We start from the raw sequence: 19,326 nt of genomic DNA, 5'->3' as shown, positions 1-19,326 counted from the left end.
GAAAGACGACAGACGAAAGATGACAGACGACAAGCGAAAGATGACAGACAAACGACAGACGACAAACGTACCATGACAAGGTCCTGCAGCAATGTATCGGTCATGGCGAGCGGCTGGCGCACGCAAATCTCGCGGATGGCGTTCAGGCCGGCGGCGGCGACTTCAGAAGCCGAGGCCTCGGAGACAAACTCGTTGGCAATCTTCTGCACGAGCGGCTCCAGGACGTCTGGCGGGACGTAGTTGTGGGTCGCCTGGGCGAGGCAGGCGAGGTAGCTGGTGACCGAGGCCTGTCGCGGGGTGAGGTGCTTGAGAAAGTACGAGTAGAGCGACAGCACGGTGAGCTTGTGCAGGCCGACGAGGCGCGAGACGAGCTGCAGCACGAGGATGCGCGTGTCGAGCTGCAGGCGGGCCTTTGTGTTCTGGACGTGTTTGGCGAACAGGGACTCGGCGAAGCCCTGGGGGTCGTGCAGCAGGTGCAGGGCGGAGAAGTTGAGGGGGTGCGGGGCCGCCTTCTTCTTCTCCTTGCGCTTGACCGTGGCGGCGGCCTTGCGCAGGTCGCGGGCCTTTTTCTTCGTCTTCTTGTTGATGCCGGCCTGGTGGCGCAGCTTGGACATGTCGACGTTTTCGTCGTCGCTGCTCTCGTCGGCAGCCTCCTCGCGCTCCTGGTCGCCGCCGAGGAAGAAGCGCACGCCGCCGGCAACGACCTTTTCGTTGTCGCTCAGGGCGGCCAGGCGCATGACCTCGACGGCGCGCGCGTCGGTCCAGATCTGCTTCTTCCACAGCTCGCGCGTCATCTTGACCGCCCAGATGCCCTTGGGCGACTCGCGGTCCGACTCGAGCAGGTTGTAGAGGACCGTCTGCATGGTGCGGTTGAGCTTGTGGTTGGTCGTGCGGACGTTGGCGGAGCGCAGGTCCGACAGCATCTTGGTGAAGAGCAGCTGGCGCAGCGACTTGCTCGGCGTAGCAATCAGCACGGGGAACAGCGTCGTCAGCAGCGCGACGGAGCCGATGACGTCCTTGTTGCGCAGCAGACACAGGCTGCCGACCATCTTGTCGCGCAGCTCGTACTCGAGCACGCCGTGGTGCTGCAGCAGCATCTGCTGCAGGTCGCCGGGGAACTGGGCCGTGAGGTCCGGGTAGAGGTCGGCGACGTGTGAGACAAACTCGATCAGGTCCTTGAGCTCGGCCAGCCCCGTTCCCTGCGTCGAGGGGCTCTGCAGGAACAGGTCGCGCAGCGTCTCGTACTGCTGCCACTGGTTGCTGAAGTCGTCGCGGTAGCTCTGCGGGTCGCGCTTGATCTTGAAGCGGAGCGCCGCATGATCCGCCTCGATCTTCTCGAGGGCGCCGACCTTGCGCTTCATCGTGGGCGTGCGTGTGCGCGTGGAGCGGGGGAAGGCGAGCTGCGAGTGCCCGCGCGTGCTGGAGTGCTGGAGACGGCGAGTGCTGGAGACGGCGAGTGCTGCCCGCCGCACTTTTTTTGGTGGACCCTTGGACGGTCGGCAACGGCAAACGCCGACGGGAGCTTGGGCTCTTCAATCTTTAATCTTCGTTCTTCAGTCTCGACTGCGCATTCTGTCGACCCTCCTCCTCGACCCCGTCGGCCGCGCATTGTCTTTCCTGGTCTCCGGCGTCCTCGTCTCCGATCGCATTGACGGCAGCATACGCGCGCCCGCCCGTCGCCTGCCTGTTGCCCGCCCGTCGCCCGCTTGCTGTCCGCCCGTCGCCCGCTTGCTGCCCGCCCGTCGCCCGCCCGTCGCCTGCTTGTTGCCCGCCCTCGCTCGTCGGCCTCCTCGACACGTCGCATCGCCCGCCCTCGCGCCGCCGACGCCCGCCATGACGACCTTTACCTCCATGTCGCTGTACGCCCTGACGGTCAAGCAGCCGTCGGCGACGCAGGATGCCATCTCCGGCGACTTCCTCGGCAACGGCAAGCAGCAGATCCTCACAGCCAACGGCTCGCGCCTGGCCATCCTCGACGTCTCGCGGCGGCAGAAGGGCTTCCAGGAAATCTTCTCGCAGGACGTCTTTGGCATCGTGCGTCGCATCGCCAAGTTCCGCGTCGCAGGCGGCACCAAAGGTACGTCCCGGCCTGCTCTCCCCGCTCTGCGCCCGTTTAGTGATTGTCGAAAGCAGCGCCCCCCGCCCGCTGCGGACTGGCCCGCGGCGTCTGCTGAGAACCTGCGCTGACGACCCAGACCACATTGTCGTGACCACCGACTCGGGCCGCCTCGTCACGTACGAGTATCTGCCCGACGAGCACACCCTCAAGACGGTCCACTTTGAGACGTACGGCAAGTCGGGCATACGGCGCGTCGTGCCCGGCGAGTACCTGGCGGCCGACCCCAAAGGCCGCGCCATCATGGTCGCCTCGACCGAGAAGAACAAGCTCGTCTACATCCTGACCCGCAGCGGCCAGACCGACATCGCCATCTCGTCGCCGCTCGAGGCCCACAAGCCGCAGACGCTCGTCTTCTGCCTGCTGGGCCTGGACGTCGGCTACGACAACCCCATGTTCGCCACCCTCGAGATGGACTACTCGGCCTCGGAGTCTGACCCCACCGGCGCGGCCTACGACGAGATGAAGAAGGAGCTGGTCTACTACGAGCTCGACCTGGGCCTGAACCACATTGTGCGCAAGTGGGCAGAGCCCGTGGACCGCACCGCCAACATGCTCTTCCGCGTGCCAGGCGGGCCGAACGCGCCCAGCGGAGTGCTCGTCTGCGGCGAGGACAGCATCACGTACCGCCGCATCTTCAACAACAAGTCGAGCGTCCACCGCCTGGCCATTCCGCGCCGCGAGGGCCCCGCCGAGGACCCGAACCGCAAGCGGACCATTGTCGCCGGCACCCTGTACTCGCTCAAAGGCGGCGACTTCTTCTACCTCGTCCAGACCGACGACGGAGATTTGTTCAAGCTCACCGTCGAGGCGACCGACACCGTGGTCGACAAGATCAAGATCAAGTACTTCGACACGATCCCGGTAGTGACGAGCATCTGCATTCTGAGGGCGGGTTTCGTCTACGCGGCTTGCGAATCTGGCGACCGGATTCTCTACGAGCTCGAGTCCCTGGGAGACGAGACCGACGACCCGCTCTTCGACAGCAGCCAGTTTCCAGCCGACCCGACCGCCGCCTTTGCACCTCCCTTCTTCCAGCCGCGAGCCCTGACGAACCTGACCCCCGTCGAGACCATTCCCAGTCTGAACCCGATCATGGCCATGGAGGTTGCCAACCCCGCGCTCGAGGACGCGCCCCAGATCTACACCATCAACGGCGCCGGCGGACGCAGCACTTTCCGCACCACGAGGAACGCCCTGGAGGTACTCGACCTGATCGAGTCGCCGCTGCCGCAGAATGCCTCTGACGTCTGGACCACCAAGCTGACTTGCGAGGACGAGACGGACACGCTCATTGTGCTGTGTCTGCACAGCAGGACGCTGGTCCTGAAGATTGGCGACGACGTCGAGGAGGCAGCAAACACTGGCTTCTTGGCCGACACAAACACACTGGGCGTGCAGCAGTTTGGAGAAGACTGCATCATCCAGATCCACCCAAAGGGCATCCGCCACATCCAGAGCATATCGTTTCCCGACGACGACGCGAATGCCACGCACGCCAGCTTGACCGACTGGCAGCCGCCGGCGCACAGGACCATTGTCGCGTGCGCCACCAACAACCGTCAAGTGGCCATTGCGCTCAGCTCAGGCCAGATTCTGTACTTTGAGTGCGACTCGGATGGCTCGCTTGCCATGGCCGAGGAGGAGATTGCGCTCGACAGCACCATCAACTGCCTGACCATGCCTGATGTGCCCGAGGGCAGCGTGCGTGCCTTCTTCATGGCTGTCGGCTGCAGCGACCAGACTGTGAGAATCTTCAACCTGAGTCCCGACATGGAGGGCAACATCCTGCGAAGCATCTCCGTCCAGGCGCTGACATCACCGCCAAGCGACCTCACCATCAACATGATGGCCGACAAGTCTCCCAGGGGGTACAGTCAGTACCTCCACATTGGTCTGCGAAGCGGTGTGTACATTCGATCCGTCCTCGACGAGATGACGGGAGACATTGGCGACACTCGCAGACGTTTCCTCGGCCCAGAGCCCATCAAGTTTGCCAAGGTGACCGTCGCCGACGAGCCTGCCATCATCGCAATGACCTCGAGGCCATGGCTTGGCTACACCCACCCCAGGACTGGCGTTCTGCAGCTGACGCCCTTGAACTACATCCCCTTCAAGTCTGCGTGGAACTTTGAAGGCACCCAGTTCAAGGGCATCATCTGCGTGAGCGCTGCCGAGCTTCGGTACGTGCCCCTTTGATTCCCCACCTTTTTGACTGCAGTGATGATACATGTACCCCTGAACAACCGTGTGGGCCAAACTTTTATTCCAATTGTTCCTACTGAAACGCAGCCACCCGTCACGCTCCACGGCAGAGAAGGTGCTCCGAGCCCACACGCTGACTGCAGCCAGAATCTTCACCTTCAACGACTTGACGGACAACACGACGTACGAGAACATTCCTCTCAAGTACACGCCGAGGAACATGGTCGGCCAGCACGAGCAGGGTCTCTTCTACGTCATCCAAAGCGAGAACAACACCCTGAACGATGCTACACGGCAGAACCTCATCCAAGACGCCAGGGCCGCAAAGGAGAATGGCGCCAGGGCCGCAAAGGAGAATGGCGCCAAGAGCGAAAAGGAGAATGGCGCCAGGGCCGAAAAGGAGAATGGCGCCAGGGCCGAAAAGGAGAATGGCGCCAGGGCCGAAAAGGAGAATGGCGCCAAGAGCGAAAAGGAGAACGGAGCCGACGGTGAGATGGAAGTCGAGGGAGAGACGGCTGGCGATGAGCTGCCGGCGGTCGACTTTGGCTACCCGCGAGTGCAAGGGCGATGGGCGTCGTGCATCCAGGTCGTCGATCCCGTCACCGAAAAGGCGGTCACACACACAGTCGACCTGCCTACAAACCAATCGCTGGTCAGCGTTGCTCTGGTGTACTTTGACAGCCGCGGCGAGGACGCCTTCCTTGCTGTGGGTACCGCAAAGGACCTGACGTTCCAGCCTTACAAATTCTCCGGAGCGTCGATACAGGTGTACAAGATCTCGCCCACCGGCCGCGAGCTCGAGCTGTTCCACGAGACGGACGTGAGCGAGCCTCCGCTGGCTCTGCTCGCGTTCAAGGGCAAGCTCATCGCCGGTGTCGGGCGGAACCTCTGCCTGTACGACTGCGGCATGCGGTCGCTGCTGCGAAAAGCGCAGGCCACGGACTGCGTCAGCAACCGCGTCACCGACATCAAGACGCAGGGCAGCCGCCTCGTCGTCTCGGACCAGACCGAGTCGGTCACGTACGTTGTGCACAAGGACCAGGTGCACCCGAACCGCCTGATACCGTTTGTCGACGACACGGTCGCGCGCCACACGACCGCCACCGCGATGCTCGACTACGATACCACCGTCGGCGGCGACAAGTTTGGAAACATCTGGGTCGTCCGCTGTCCGCAGAAGGTCTCCGAGTCCGCGGACGAGTCGCCCGACGGCTCCGACCTGCTCGTCGACAAGAGCTATCTCGGCGGCACCGCGAACCGCCTCGACCTAGTCACGCACTACTTCGCCAACGACATACCCGTCTCTCTCCAGCGCACCGTCCTCCTATCCGGCGGCAACCGCGTCATCTTTTGGGCAGGCCTCCAGGGCACACTCGGTGCGCTGATCCCCTTCGAATCCCGGCGCCAGCACAAAATGTTTGCACAACTCGAGCTCGCGCTGCGCGCCGACGACGCCCCGCTGAGCGGCCGCGACCACCTCGCGTTCCGCAGTTACTTTGCGCCAGTCAAGAGCACCATTGACGGCGACCTGATTGAGCGCTTCCTCGTGCTGTCGCGCGACAAGCGCGAGGGTATTGCTGCGCAGCTCACGGGCGCCGAGTGGACGCCTGCTGTTGTGGACGAGGCGATTTGGAATATGCGTGGGCTGTATGCGTTCTAGCGTGTGGTTGGAGGGGGCGAGGTTTTTGATACCCTGGATGAAGTACGATGGATACAATTCAATGTGTATAATACACTCACATCCTACACGCCCACGCACTGCGGCCTCGCATATAAAGTCCCCTCTCCTCAGTCCCCTCTCCTTAGTCCCCTTCTGTGCACAGCGCAGTCTCCCCATCAACCTCCCTATCAACCTCCCTATCAACCTCCCTATCAGTCTCCCCATCAATCGGTCCAACGCAACGACCAGACTCCCGTGTTCCGCGCGTCCACACGGCCGCCGGGCTGGTGATGGACGGCGGGTGCTTTGTACGATTCCCTGGCTTGGGGACCCGTGGCGGTCCCGTGGGAGTCCAGACTCGCGCTGCATCACGTCGTTGGCGGTGGTGTGCAACGCGCGCGTCCAAACTCAGCCGCTGCAAACGCACTCACGCGTCGCCAAACCCATGCACAACGCCCAGCTTCTCGCCAACCTTGACCTTCATGCCCTGCTCGATATTCCACTCGAACCCGCCGTGCCGCTTGCCCTGATACCCCTCATCCAAGCTCGGCCTAACACCCTTGGGCGCCTCAAAGACAAGCACAATCGTAGAGCCAAGGCGGAACCCGCCCATTTCCTCTCCGCGCTTAAGCGAATGCCCGCCCAAAACAGCGCTGGCGCTCGTGTAACTCGCCTCGGCGAACCCAGAGTACGGCTCGCCGCGCGCAGCAGCGAGTTCAGCGGCGCGGTCCGCAGCCGTGTCGGTGGTGAGGCTGTTGGTGCTCAGCTCGCGGTCGAAGGCGATCTTGATGGAGCCGACGTTGGTCGCGCCGACGGGGGTGTAGGAGAAGAAGCCCCAGCGCCAGCGGCCGAGGAGGACGACGCGCTCGTTCAGCGTGAAGAGGCCGGGCATCGTGCGCTGCAGGTACGGAGAGACAGAGTACAGCTCCCCTGCAAAGTGGCGGCGCGACTCGACGACCCAGCTGACGGGCGAGTGGAAGCGGTGGTAGTCGCCGGGGGCGAGGTAGATGACGCAGTAGTATAGCGCGGTGGGCGTCTTTTGGTTTGCGGGCGCCCACCACGGACGCGCGGCGGATTCGGAGAGGGCGAGGTCGGCGCGGACCTCTGCCTCGGACGAGGGGGTTGCGTGCGTGGATTGGTCCGTGGGCATTTCTGCCGGCTTGCCGCCCTTGGGCCAGGGGCCGGAGAAGAGGTTGGGCAGCGTGTACGAGATGCCGTTTACGTTTGCGAATTCCTCGTCGGCCCGGACCGTGTCTTCCTGGTCCTTGGGCGTCTTGGTGTGCTCCGAAGCCCGCGCCTGGCCGTCTGCCACGCTGTCTTCGGGCTTGGACGGGCGGCTGGAGCCGAGGAGGGCATCGAGCGTGTATGTCACGCCCTTGACCTGCTCGACTTCGCCGTGCTCAATGGTGCCGAACTGGATGATCTTGCCGTCTGCGGGCGAGAGGACGGCGTTCGGGTTGGGATCGAGGGGCCGCGCGCCGGGCTTGAGCGTGCGGTAGAAAAAGGCCGCGAGGTTAGGGTACACGTGCAGGTCGGGTTCGGCGACTTCGCTGAGGCTACGCGGCGTCAGTCTCTGCCAGTGGGCCATGCAGAAGCAGCGGGGACTCACTTGACACCGAAGATGAACGAGTACAGCTTGAAGCCAGGCACACGGAAGTAGTAGGGAATGTCCATCTCGTTGAAGCGACCCCACAGGCGGGAGAGGGCCTTCAGCGGCAGCGTCGACATGACCTGGACCGTCCATGGCCCGCTCGGCCGTATCCTCTCGCGCTTCTTGGGGCGGCCCTGCGGATCGTCATGCTCGCCCCGGTCCGGCTCCGCCTGCGTGTGCTTGTCCCGTCGCTGGATGCGATACAGCTGGAACGCGCCCAGGAAGCCGACGCCCAGGGCAATCGGTATGGGCTCCCACTTGATTTTGGTCTTCCCCAGCGCCGCACCCAGCCGCGACCGGAACGACTCCTTCCTGTGCTGCTGCCCGTGGAGGGGGCGGCTGGAGGACAAGTTGCGCGAGACGGTGGCGGACAAGTTGCGCGAGACGGGGGCGGACAAGTTGCGCGAGACGGGGGCGCGGGCGCAGGCAGGCTGGAGTGCTGCAGGCCGCCGTTGGGTAGAGGCCCGGATGAGCTGGCGGGAGCAGGGCGACGCCATGTCTGCTTCGTCTTCTGCGGAGCGTCACGAATTTCTCTCTTGACTGTCGTCAACCGTCTCTTCTGGCGGACGGCGGGCAGAGGGATGACGCACGGGAAGCAAGACATGTTTTCGCCCACCAATGACGCCGAGGCGGCGGCCGCGATCGCCTCGGGAGAGCTCGACGACCACGCAACCTCGCCGCGTCGCGAGCGAGCTGTCTGGCAGTAATTAAAGTCGGCGTGGCCTTTTACCTGCTGGTGGTCACGGCATTGCCTGCTTCCTCGTTCCTGCTGCACTTCTAGCGCTCGGCTTTTCCTGCATTCACTCTCGTGTCGCAAATGGCAATAGGGCGCTGACGGCCGAGCTGTTATCGCAACGTATACAATCACGCAACAGCACCAACACTCAGTCAACCTCACACCTCCTGCGCATACAGCGCGACGCCATGGCACAAGACACGGTGACGCTCAACTTGAAGGTCTTGTCGCCGTCCAGCGAGGTCGAGGGCGGCATCCTCCTGCAAGACCTCGCCGCGTCGACCACGGTGAAGGAGCTGCGGCTCAAGATCCAAGATGCGGTGCCGTCGAAGCCAGGCCCCGAGCGCATGCGCTTGATCTACCGGGGCAAGGTCGTCGCAAACGACGCTGATACGCTGGAGACGGTCTTTGGCGCAGACAACGTGGGTAGTAGAGCTCTCGTCGTCACACGCGGTAGCTGACTAGAGCGCCAGCTTCGCGAATCTAGAGACCAAAGCTTGCATCTGGTACTGCGGGAGCTGCCACAGACTCCACAGATGTCGTCTACGCCAGGCCCACGCACGGCGACCGCCCCGCCCGATCCATTCCGTCCAGCGCAAGCACCGCTCCCAGCGAGTCCCCTCCAGACGAACCCGTTCCGAGCCATACCACAGCCTCGACCAAACGCGCAACCACAGGCTGTCCCGCAGCAGCAGCCGCAGCCGCAGCCACAGCCACAGCCACACCACCGCCACCATGCCCACCACCATGCCCACCACCCACATTTCCACCATCATCACCACGTGCAGCAGCCTCTCAACCCGCTCGGCCCCATGGGCGCCATGCCGCTTCCGCCACAGATGCAGCAGCAGATTGCCCAGGCATTGGGCCAGCGCGGCGCTCCCGTTGCCACTCCAGCTGCAGACACGCCGACGCCGACGCAGCCAGCCGACGGCAGGACGGTGCGGCAAGAGGGAATTGGTCCCAATGGCGCGCGTTGGTCTGTCACATACAACGACTTCACCGCAAACATACCCTTGCGACCCGGCCAGCCGACGATGCCGCGGCCTGTGCCATTCGCCATCCCGCCCCGTCCGTTTGGCTCACCAGCGCCAGGTGGCGTGAATGTGCCTCTGGGCTGGCTTCTACAGCGGCTTCGAGCAACTCTGCAGGAGGCTGCTCGCGAAGTGGACAATGTTCGAGTTCTGCTCGCTCCTTCGGCTGTGGAAGACGCACTGTCGAGCGCACAGTCTCCCTCCGGTTCCGCAACGTTTCCAAGCTGGCGCGCTGAGCGCATCCGAGAGCATCTGCGCACCATCACCCACAACCTGAACATGGTAGAGAGCGGCCTCTCTGACCCAGCCATGCAGCTCAATACGGACGTGATTGCACTGCGACAGACGGCTGGCGAGGTCCGGATGCAGGCCAACGAGTTCAGCAGAAGGCTGGATGCACAGGAGGCCAGGACAGCAGCTGAGCTGACACAGGCTACATCACCAAGTGCATCGACCGCCGCCGCATCCGATCCTTTGCTCGCAACAGCGGCAGCTGCCGCTCGGACGCTACCTTCTGCTGCCGCTCGGACGCTGCCTTCTGCTGCTCCTCAAGAGCTGTTCCTCCTGTCAAGCCCTCAAGGGCTGGTCGGTGTACTGTTCGATCAGCGAGGGACCTACACAACCGCCCCTTTTACCTCCAGCCTCTCTTCGCAGACATTCGTCGACCAGTTCAACCAGAACCGCCAGCTCATCGCCAGCCTTGGCCAACAGCTTGTGCAGAGCTCACACAACCTGCACAACCAGCTGGGTGGTGTCCAACCGACCCCAGCCCAACAGCCCGGCCTGGCGCAGCCAGAACAGCCACCTTTTGCCGTGGACGAGGCAGCTGCTCAACACGTGATCCAAAACATCATCCAGAATCGCGACGAGCGCCAGGCTGCCAACGGCGCACAGCCCGCTGACCCAGACGCGCCCGCTGACAACGACCGCGTCGTCAACGTAGCCGGCCACCTTTGGCTCATCTTCAAGCTCGCGTGCTTCGTCTACATCTTCGCCGGCGGAGGCGGCTGGTACCGCCCGCTGATGCTCGGCAGCATCGCAATCGTCGTGTACATTGCGCAACTCGGCGTCTTCGAAGCGCAGTTCAACGTCGTCCGAGGGCACTTTGAGGCCCTGCTTCCCAACGCCGAGCGCATCGCGCAGCGCCGCAACGCGACGCCGCAGGATGCGAACGCAGCAGACGCACGCCGCAACGTCACGCCTGAAGAGGCTGCGAGGCGCCTGCTCCTGCAACAGCGCGATAACCAGTTTGGATGGGTGCGCGAGACGATGCGCACGCTCGAGCGCGGCGTTGCCATCTTCGTGGCTAGTCTGTGGCCAGGCATCGGCGAGCGCATGGTGCATGCGCAAGAGGAGAGGGAGAGGCTGGAGCGCGTCGCTGCGAGCGAAGCGCGCGAGCGACAGGAGGAGGAGCAGCGGAGGCGGGCGGAGGAGGCGGAGAAGGAGGCTAGTCAGCCCGCCGGGGGAGAAAAGGAAAGCGCAGCTGAGAAACCGCCGCTGCAGAGGTCCGCCACGCAGACTCTCAGCGAGGACTTCATGGAGCATGCACCGAGCGAGACGCACGGTGGTCCTGTGACGGGTGCGAGCGCAAAGGGCAAGGAGAAAGCTGCCTACGTTGACGATGACGATGCCGCCTCGTCTTCCTGATTGCGCCTTCGTTTGTACATGCTGTCTGAGCGATTCATTCATGTAGACAGTAATTCCCAGACTCGTCACCATGTCAACAAATCATCTGACCAGCGTCACTCACTCGCACGGCCCGTAGTGCTTCAGACAATGATGTCCCCATCTCAAACCTGAAGCCTCGCTCCAAGCATCCCTCCCCATGCTAAGATATCGATTCGTTTCATGTTTACACGCTGCAGCGCCACCAAATACGCTGCTGTCTTCGCCCTGCGCTAGCCTGGAGTGGGTGAAGCGTGGGTGAAGCGTTTCATTAAGCTTTTCTGACGGCGCTGTGGGAGGCTGGGCGCGCTTGCGGACAGATGCATGCATAAGCAAGGTGCGCTTTTGCGCTGTGTGTGGGTGCTTGGGTGCTTGGGTGCTGGGGTTGTGGTTGGCGGTGGGCTGGCGAGGCTGCGGTGAGGGATACCCATCTAGCCGCTTGTACGACTGCACGGTTCGAATACAATTCGCTGCGCTTTGGCGAGATGGCAGAGGGCGGCTCGTAGTCGGTCACGATGCCGAGAGTCTCACTCAGCATTATCTAATATCGTGAGTAGGCTGGGTGGGTGCGCCTGTGTGGATTGCACGGCGCAATGGACTGATTGAGCGCTGAGGCGTGTGGGTGCATCATTACCTAGGTATTGCCTACCTACCTACGCACTCCACCGCGCTCCATCGCGCGGTTGGCATTGCTCGGAATCGCAGGATCTAGTGCGCGAGTCGTGGTGTTTTTTTTTTCAAACAATAGAGCGATACAGTGGCAACGGGTCGTCGAGTGGGTTCATGCACGCCGCCACATGCGGACGAGGCTGTTTCGGGCACTCGAGAGACATGACGAGCACTAACGAACAATAGTCTTGGCAGTTGGCTCGTGGCAGAGTCAAGACGGGCGTTTTTGACAGCGGTACCCGAGGTGTCCCGCCTACCTTTCTCGTCACGGGCTGGTATGAATCGTGAAATAAAATGTGTTGCATCATGCAGCCGGATAAAACAAACTGTCGCAGGTTTCAATATTCCTGCCGCTATTGCGTGTTTGAAGGTCATCTCATCGGGGGACTCAAGTCGCGTGGCGCAGGCGTGTTCGCGGCACGACTTCGCAGCGCGCATGGCACAGCTCGCCTTTTCTCGACGACACTTGCAGTCAGAAACCCCCAGCGCACGTCCACGCAGCCCCGTCACCCGCCCGCGGCGGACGACGAGGTCCGCGGCGAATCGCAGGCTTGGTTAGATCAGACAGCAGCGGAGGAAGGCTTCTTCGCTGCTGATAGTGGAAATTACCAGGGCGCTGCGGAGTCTGGGACGCAGGGCAGAGAGATTGTGAGATGAGGCAGGAGCGGCGCATCGGAGGGCCGTCACGATTGATCACCCATTTGGCAGATCGTCGCAGGCATCACGACGGACTGTTGTTCCAGGCGTCCGGAGTCTGTGGACGGAAACGGATGAGCACCTTGGTTTTCTCGCGTGCGAGTCTTGGGTCCCCAGTGTTCATCTGTTGGTTCTGCTGGTGCAATTTCAGGGAGAGGGCAGCAAGGCGGCAGCGAGGCGGAGGTGCTCGCAGGGATAGCTATGCACAGGTGGGCGTTCAGCGCCGCAGAGGCCGGGAGATTGTGTGACAAGGCACTGGCAGTATTGAGAAGATGCTTGGCCAGCGCTGTACGAGGCTACGAGCACACGATCGTAATCTATCCTTGCCCCCGCCGTAGGACAGGCGCCAACAAGACGGACTTCGGCAGTACCGCCAGCGTCAAAACGTTGGCGGCCTCGCCCGCTCGCCGGCCTCGTTGGCTCGAAAGACGGTGAGCTGAGCCTCTGCAAGGATCTCATCCTGGCCGTTTCGACGGTCTTGCCAGGCACGCCCGTCGACTGGTTGGCCACGGCCCCTGGCGTCCGGCTGGGTGTTTCACGCCGCGCGACAATTCTGGTGGGGCGCGCGCTCCATTGGCTCACCTGCGTTCATAGACTGAAGACAGCCCTCTCCGCCCACAAGTTCGTGCTGTCCCCTCGACCATCTCTTCACGCCGCGGATCTTTTCCCTGTTGTCCTAGATTTCATTCGCTTCCACGCGGTCCTGTTGCTCCTTCGTTACGGCAGCAGTGTACATACAATCGTTTCCTGCCTGACCCACGACCCATACCACGCCACACGTCACTCGCTTTCACCACCCCTGGACATTCACTGAGGCTTATTGACTGCAACGTCCCGCTCCGCACTGCTGTTCTTCACGTTCACCTTCACTGCCTGCCCAGCCCCCTAGTCTCCTCCCGGCCACTACCTCGACGTCATCTGCTTCAACGAACTCGACCGTGCTGCGCACCGTCGACGATCCTTTTCACCAACCCCACCACTGTGTCTGCTCACTTCGAATCCAGCAGTAACACTGTGTAAGACATTGTGATGCATTTGAGGTGACCAGGGCTTTACTTTATCCCCCCATTGTCCAGACCGGTTGCTTCTCGACCTTTTCGGCCACGCACAACCTCATTTGGGATACGGTAGCGCTTCGACCATCACGCTATTCACCCTTTCTGCACTTCAACGACCGCCGTGCGGTCCTATTCACCGAATCTTTATGTCGCATCTCGCCACCTTCGACACCCACCTTCGCTCCCCGCATTCGCATTCCTCCGCACACAGGGCCCTGACGACCCTGTACAACAACAAACAAACCATCCGAGACATCGCGCTCATGTCTGACCTCGCCGTCTCCCCGGTGGAGCAGCCCGCCCTCAACACCTCTCTCACACGGCGTCACTTCCTCGATGGCTGGGACGCCGCCGACTTTGATGGCCTCAAGTACTCGTACGGCTTGACCGGCGTCGACCAAACAATGAACTTCCTCTGGGTCGACGTCTTCCTGTACATGCTCGTCTCCATGGCCATCGTGCTCCTAGGCCTGCGCGTGGCCAACATGTGGTGGCGCCACAACCGTCACTTGACCGTCATGGGCAATCCGGCGCGCCAGGCGTATTGGGCTACCAACCAGACCTCCTGGTGGCCCTGGCTCAACCGCCATCTCTTGCAGGCACCGCTCTGGAAGAAGAAGCACAACGCGCAGTTCCAGATCAGCAGCGCCATCGACAACGGAACACTGCCTGGACGATGGCACACAATCATGCTCGTCACCTACGTCGGTCTGAACATTGCCTGGTGTGTCGCGCTGCCGTACAGCGTGTTGGACCACAAGGAAACCATCGCCGCGCTCCGTGGCCGCAGTGGAACACTGGCCGCTCTGAACCTGATCCCCACCATCCTCTTCGCGCTCCGCAACAACCCCCTCATCACTCTCCTCCAGGTTTCGTACGACGACTTCAACCTCTTCCACCGCTGGGCTGCACGCATCACTATCTTGGAGGCCATTGTTCACACCATCTCCTGGATGTACAACACTGCCCAGGGTGGAGGCTGGCAGGCAGTCTCCAACGGTCTTGCTCACGAGGGCTCCTACGGCTGGGGCCTGGTCGGCACCATCGCCTTTACCTTTCTCGGTATCCAGGCCTGGTCGCCCTTCCGCCACGCTTTCTACGAGACCTTCCTCTCCATCCACCGCCTCACGGTCATCGCCGCTCTCATCGGTCTCTACAAGCATCTCGAGCTTCACCACCTGCCTCAGGTCCCCTGGATGCACCTCGTGTTCTTCTTCTGGGGCGCTGAGTGGGTCTGCCGTCTCGCTACAACGACCTACTACGGTCTGTCTCTGAAGCAGAGGTCTCGCGTGCGCGTCGAGGCCATGCCCGGTGAGGCTGTCCGCGTCACCATCGACATGGTCCGCGAATGGACGCCGCGGCCCGGCTGCCACGTGCACATTTGGATGCCCTCAATGGCCGGATTCCACAGCCACCCCTTCTCCGTCGCGTGGGCGCCAACCCTGACGTCCGAGTCCAAGGAGATGACACTACCCATCCTCGAAGGCGATGCCCTGATGGCCCCCGGCGCACGCCAAAAGTCAAAACAGATCTCCCTCATCTGCCGTGCGCGAACCGGGCTGACGCGCAAGATGTACGAGCGCGCATGCAAAGCCCCCAACGAGACATTCTCGACGTGGGGATTCATCGAGGGCCCCTACGGCGGCCACCACAGCCTCGATTCCTACGGCACCCTCGTCCTGTTCGCGGGCGGCGTCGGCATCACACACCAAGTCATGTACATGAAGCACCTGATCAACGGCTTCCACCGCGGCACCACCGCAACCCAGAAAATCGTGCTCATCTGGACCGTCCCGGATAGCGAGTGCCTCGAGTGGGTGCGTCCGTGGATGGACGAGATCCTGCGCATGCCCGGACGCAAGCAGTGTCTGCGCATCAAGCTGTTCATCTCGCGGCCCAAGGGCCGCGTGGAGAGCAGCAGCGACACAGTCAAGATGTTCGCCGGGCGGCCGAAGATGGACACGCTGATCGAAGAGGAGGTTCGCGGGCGCGTCGGCGCCATGGCGGTGACTGTGTGCGCCTCCGGCGGCATGGCGGACGGCGTGCGCGCCGCGGTACGGCCGTGGATGACAGAGGGCTGTGTCGACTTCATCGAGGAGGCCTTCACGTACTAGCCTCCTCTCCGTCCATGCTTCGCACTCCGCCACCATTCTCGTCTCCGCCTTGTACAGTATCCTCGCCAGCGCCGCAGCGACCTCATCCTTACTCTCTTCGACCCGTCTCCGGGCCCGTCTTCTTCACTTCTTGTATGTACTTGTTCCTAATCATTTACTTGTTGTCCGCATAATGTCTCTCATTGAATATTGCATGAGCGAAGCATTGCATGAAGCCATGGCGTCGTTTTCTTTCAGTCGTCGCTTTCTATCGAGGGAGATACCAGGGATGCCCAGAGTGGCTAGAGTGGCTAGAGTAGCGTAGAGTAGAGTAGAAGCATAGTCAGAAGTCCAACACAAACAACCATGTCTCCAGACCAATGAATGCAGTGAAGTGGTGAAGATGGGGGAAGGTAGGCATGTTGAGGACGCAGAGGATGGAGCGTGGAATGGGGGCATGTATCGATTAGATCCGGTGTACACACTCACGCCCTGAAACGAAAAGCCTGAAACGAACAGAAGCCTCGCAGACAAAGCGATCCCGCCACGAATAGCACTCGCGCCACACCCGCAGCAACGACCATTGCAAGATAGCCAGTCTGCACACTCGATTCGCCGTGCCATCGACGCATCACACACAGAGAACCACACACACCCACTCCACCGCCCCATGCCCTCCCATCCTCCGTCTCAGCAGTGCACAAAATTCAAACAACCATCCTCGACTTCACAGCACAACGTACGCCCTCCTCCCCTCTCTCCAATCCCTCACCCATCCCGCCCGTCCCGCCCCCAGCACATCTCCGCTCTCGAGACCCGGTACTCGCTCGGGCCCGAACAACACCGTCTCGCGATCAAACCCCACCCTCGCGCCCAACGCAGGCGGCGTGTCTCTAAGCCGCTCAAGGCGCGCTTTTACGTGCCGCGGCGAGGACAGAGGTGGGCTTGGACTTGAATAGACGGACGACGGCGTTGGCGAGGACGCGGATATGCCGGCGTAGCACGCGATGATGGCGTCGATCGCGGCGTCTTCCAGGGCGCTGCTAGGCGGGGGTGTGGTAAGCTGCGGCTCTTGTTTTTGCGATTGCGAGGGGGGCGTAAATGGCGGGTTGTTTGGAGGGTGTGGGCGCGCGTCCGTACGAGTGTGAGTATGAATAGGGCTTTGAGTAGGACTTTGAGTGTCGGCGTGGGAAGCGCAGTGCTGTGGGGAGGCGAGGAGAGCGCAGGTATCCTCCTCTGCGACGATGGGGTGCGAGATCGCGCTCTTGTGGATTCTCGACCCGCGCGAGCGCCGCGGTGCGAGCGAGAAGTAGCGGCTGAGGCGGGCACTGAGGCGCGCCATGTGGTCATGTGAAGACGAGACAACGACTGATATAGGAGATGTCGGGATAGGCGAAAGTGTGCTTTGGCTAGGGTTTAGAGCGACATTGGCGCGCGCGAGATATATGGTCCATGGCTATTGGGATTGGGTTCTTTGGCTGCCGGTGGGGGGGGGGCGGATGTCCGATGTTTGGAGTCGGACTCGGAGCGTGGTGTGGAGTCCGCGAGTGAGTCGGATTTCGAGTGTTTGACTCCCATTTGGGCGGACTCCGCACGATCGGGACGCAGGCGACGAACACAAATGGAAGACGAGATGTGGAATGAAACTCCAGAGAAACAGACTGTCGATGGTGTATGTGTTCATGAATTCGTTACAGGCTGGACGCTAAGCTGTAGTGTTCGAAGTACAACCATACTGCGCCACTACAACACCATCTTGAACGCGGGATCCCTATCATCCCCACAGCCCTCGAACTGCGCATTCTTCCCATTTGCCTTGTCGCGGTTGAGCTTCGCAACCCATGCAACGTTCGCGGCGACCAGGACCCACGCCGCACACAGCAAGCCCAGCATGATCTGATGGCTCTCGTGGAAATTCGGCCCCTGCTTCTTCGGATATACGAAGCTGGCGACGAATCCTCCCGAGTTGGCAATGGCGAGCTGCAGGGCGGTGGTGGTGGCGCGTTTGTAGTGGCCCGCGGAGTTGTTGGAGTTCCAGGACAGGATGCAAGGCACAGAGGCGTACATGCCTGTGGCCATGAGGAAGGTCATGCCGTATTGCACTTTGGGGTTTGTCGTCACGCTGATCACGGCGTATCCGACGATGGCGATGGGGAGCGTGGCGAGCATGACTGGGCCGCGCAGGGCGAGACGGTCGGATAGGAAGGCTGCGACGACGGTGAAGAGTGCGGCGACAGCGTACGGGATGACGGTCCAAAGCTGTGCTTCGTTGGGGTCGGTCGAGAAACCGCCTTTCACGATTGTTGGAAGGAAGAGACCGAAAGAGTAAAGGCCGCACAGGATGCAGAAGTAGGCCGTTGCGCTGAGCCAGACCTGGAGGTTGCAGACACCACGACGGACTTCGGCCCATGAGAAGGGCTCGTGGACTGATGAAGTGTTCAAACGAATGCGGGCACATTGCTTCTCACGTATTGAGAGGAAGCCGGCGGACTCGATCGAGTTGGGCAGGAAAACTGCGGACGAGATACCAACGAGGAATGTTAGAATACCCTCAATGATGAAGATCCACTGGGGCAGGTGTTAGCGGGCATGAACGCGATGCCCTTGGGGCGATACGTACTCTCCAGCCCTCGAGACCGCCTGCTGGACCGATAGCGTTGAGACCCCGAGCGAGCAGTCCACCAAAAGCACCAGACAGCGATGCGGCAGTGTAGAAGATACCGATCCGCAGAGCAAGCTCAGTTCGCTTGTAGAAATGGGAGAGATACAGGACCTAACATGTCAGTCTGCTTTCAGCACGATCATGACATGTCAAACTCACCATGCCAGGCAAAAGACCACCCTCTGCAACACCAAGCAGTGCGCGTACAGACACGAACGAAGCGAAGCCAGTCACGAAGCCCAGGCACATTGTGAGGATACCCCAGACTGCTGTGAGAGCCGGTAGCCAGATCTTCGGCGACACCTTCTTCAGAACTAAATTCGATGGCAGTTCACTGTTGCCTGGTCAGCGGCTGGCGGTCGGATCTCCACACTGTCACAACATACCTTGCAATATAGGTGGCATAGAAGACACATAGCCCAATAGCATACTGGTGGTCGGTGATGTGCAGATCCGCTTCGAGGCCCAAAATCTTCGCATTGCCCACATTTGTGCGGTCGATGAAGGAGCACAGGAACAGAAGCGCGAGGACCGGCAGAATCCTGCGTGTGTCAGCAGGAACGCTTTCCTCAGGTCGAGAAGTAAACATACCTGACATCCATCTTCAAAAGAACCTTCTTGACCATCGCGTCATCGGCATCGACATCCCCAAAGCCCTCTTCCACCATGCTGCCCTTCCGGGTTTCAAACTTCTCATTAACCATCTTTTCAGCGTCCATGCTCTATCTCTTTCGTGCTCGGCGACGGCAATAGCTCGAGAGAAACAGAGGTAATCGATGCTCTGAGTCCCCAGACCACGGCACGGCAGGCTCGCTTTATTGCAATCCGGGCCGGCACAGTGCCGATGTAACGCGCGAGCTGTAAGTGGACACGCCAGACAAGACCCCATGGGGAGTACAGCGCGCTAGGCCCCTCTACGTAAGCCTGCCGCCCAGCTCTGCTAAGTGTGGTGGGTAGGCGCGGTGGCTCGCATCCATCGAGCGTGCGCTATCGTGGATAGAGCAGGCCTTGTGCGCATCATGCGCCGCATGAGTGGGGATGGGTGGTTGATTTGGGTCCGAGAAGCCTCCCAACACCGTCA

General features: G+C 61.5%; 8 protein-coding genes across 8 annotated transcripts in view; 3 read left to right on the top strand and 5 right to left on the bottom strand.

Moving 5' to 3' along the window:
• M421DRAFT_185470 (SDA1-domain-containing protein) overlaps window positions 1-1,473 on the bottom strand; it is a 2,881-nt gene extending 1,408 nt beyond the window's left edge. The window contains exon 1 of the mRNA XM_033587929.1: window positions 72-1,473. Coding sequence (XP_033447487.1) covers window positions 72-1,361 — 1,290 coding nt within the window. The 5' untranslated portion in view covers window positions 1,362-1,473. The remainder of the gene's footprint in view (window positions 1-71) is intronic.
• Window positions 1,474-1,833: 360 nt separating this feature from the next.
• Window positions 1,834-5,981, top strand: M421DRAFT_66142 (pre-mRNA-splicing factor rse1; the record flags this gene model as incomplete). Its single annotated transcript, XM_033596298.1, has 4 exons — window positions 1,834-2,077; window positions 2,196-4,299; window positions 4,469-4,574; window positions 4,701-5,981. 4 exons carry the CDS (start codon window positions 1,834-1,836, stop codon window positions 5,979-5,981), a joined length of 3,735 nt encoding a protein of 1,244 aa, XP_033447486.1.
• A 427-nt stretch (window positions 5,982-6,408) lies between these two features.
• On the bottom strand, window positions 6,409-8,129 carry M421DRAFT_65922 (phosphatidylserine decarboxylase; the record flags this gene model as incomplete). The annotated part of the gene is made up of 2 exons (XM_033596282.1): window positions 6,409-7,537; window positions 7,591-8,129. The coding sequence occupies 2 exons, from the start codon at window positions 8,127-8,129 to the stop codon at window positions 6,409-6,411; spliced, it is 1,668 nt and encodes a 555-aa protein (XP_033447485.1).
• Window positions 8,130-8,156: 27 nt separating this feature from the next.
• Window positions 8,157-11,483, top strand: M421DRAFT_422084 (uncharacterized protein). The gene is made up of 2 exons (XM_033593055.1): window positions 8,157-8,790; window positions 8,842-11,483. Exons 1-2 carry the CDS (start codon window positions 8,557-8,559, stop codon window positions 11,047-11,049), a joined length of 2,442 nt encoding a protein of 813 aa, XP_033447484.1. The 5' UTR covers window positions 8,157-8,556; the 3' UTR covers window positions 11,050-11,483.
• Window positions 11,194-11,690, bottom strand: M421DRAFT_185465 (uncharacterized protein). The gene has a single exon (XM_033587928.1). The coding sequence runs from the start codon at window positions 11,603-11,605 to the stop codon at window positions 11,339-11,341; it is 267 nt and encodes an 88-aa protein (XP_033447483.1). The 5' UTR covers window positions 11,606-11,690; the 3' UTR covers window positions 11,194-11,338.
• A 2,063-nt stretch (window positions 11,691-13,753) lies between these two features.
• M421DRAFT_66079 (uncharacterized protein) lies at window positions 13,754-15,604 on the top strand (the record flags this gene model as incomplete). Its single annotated transcript, XM_033596292.1, has 1 exon — window positions 13,754-15,604. One exon carries the CDS (start codon window positions 13,754-13,756, stop codon window positions 15,602-15,604), a length of 1,851 nt encoding a protein of 616 aa, XP_033447482.1.
• Window positions 15,605-16,310: 706 nt separating this feature from the next.
• On the bottom strand, window positions 16,311-16,925 carry M421DRAFT_6419 (uncharacterized protein; the record flags this gene model as incomplete). The annotated part of the gene is made up of 1 exon (XM_033596129.1): window positions 16,311-16,925. The coding sequence occupies one exon, from the start codon at window positions 16,923-16,925 to the stop codon at window positions 16,311-16,313; it is 615 nt and encodes a 204-aa protein (XP_033447481.1).
• A 401-nt stretch (window positions 16,926-17,326) lies between these two features.
• Window positions 17,327-18,834, bottom strand: M421DRAFT_66044 (MFS general substrate transporter; the record flags this gene model as incomplete). The annotated part of the gene is made up of 4 exons (XM_033596287.1): window positions 17,327-18,151; window positions 18,204-18,356; window positions 18,405-18,579; window positions 18,632-18,834. The coding sequence occupies 4 exons, from the start codon at window positions 18,832-18,834 to the stop codon at window positions 17,327-17,329; spliced, it is 1,356 nt and encodes a 451-aa protein (XP_033447480.1).
• Window positions 18,835-19,326: the final 492 nt, after the last annotated feature.

Source organism: Didymella exigua (genome assembly GCF_010094145.1).
Source record: "Didymella exigua CBS 183.55 unplaced genomic scaffold M421scaffold_18, whole genome shotgun sequence".
Taxonomy (NCBI): domain Eukaryota; kingdom Fungi; phylum Ascomycota; class Dothideomycetes; order Pleosporales; family Didymellaceae; genus Didymella; species Didymella exigua.
Note: the sequence above shows the minus strand (reverse complement) of the source record. Positions and strands in the feature narration are given on the sequence as shown.

Coding starts and splice junctions, on each gene's coding strand:
- M421DRAFT_185465 (XM_033587928.1), bottom strand. CDS start 11,605: ATGCTGAGTGAGACTCTCGGCATCGTGACCGACTACGAGCCGCCCTCT.
- M421DRAFT_422084 (XM_033593055.1), top strand. CDS start 8,557: ATGGCACAAGACACGGTGACGCTCAACTTGAAGGTCTTGTCGCCGTCC. Junction 8,791..8,841: donor CGGTCTTTGGCGCAGACAAC/GTGGGTAGTAGA, acceptor CTAGAGCGCCAG/CTTCGCGAATCTAGAGACCA.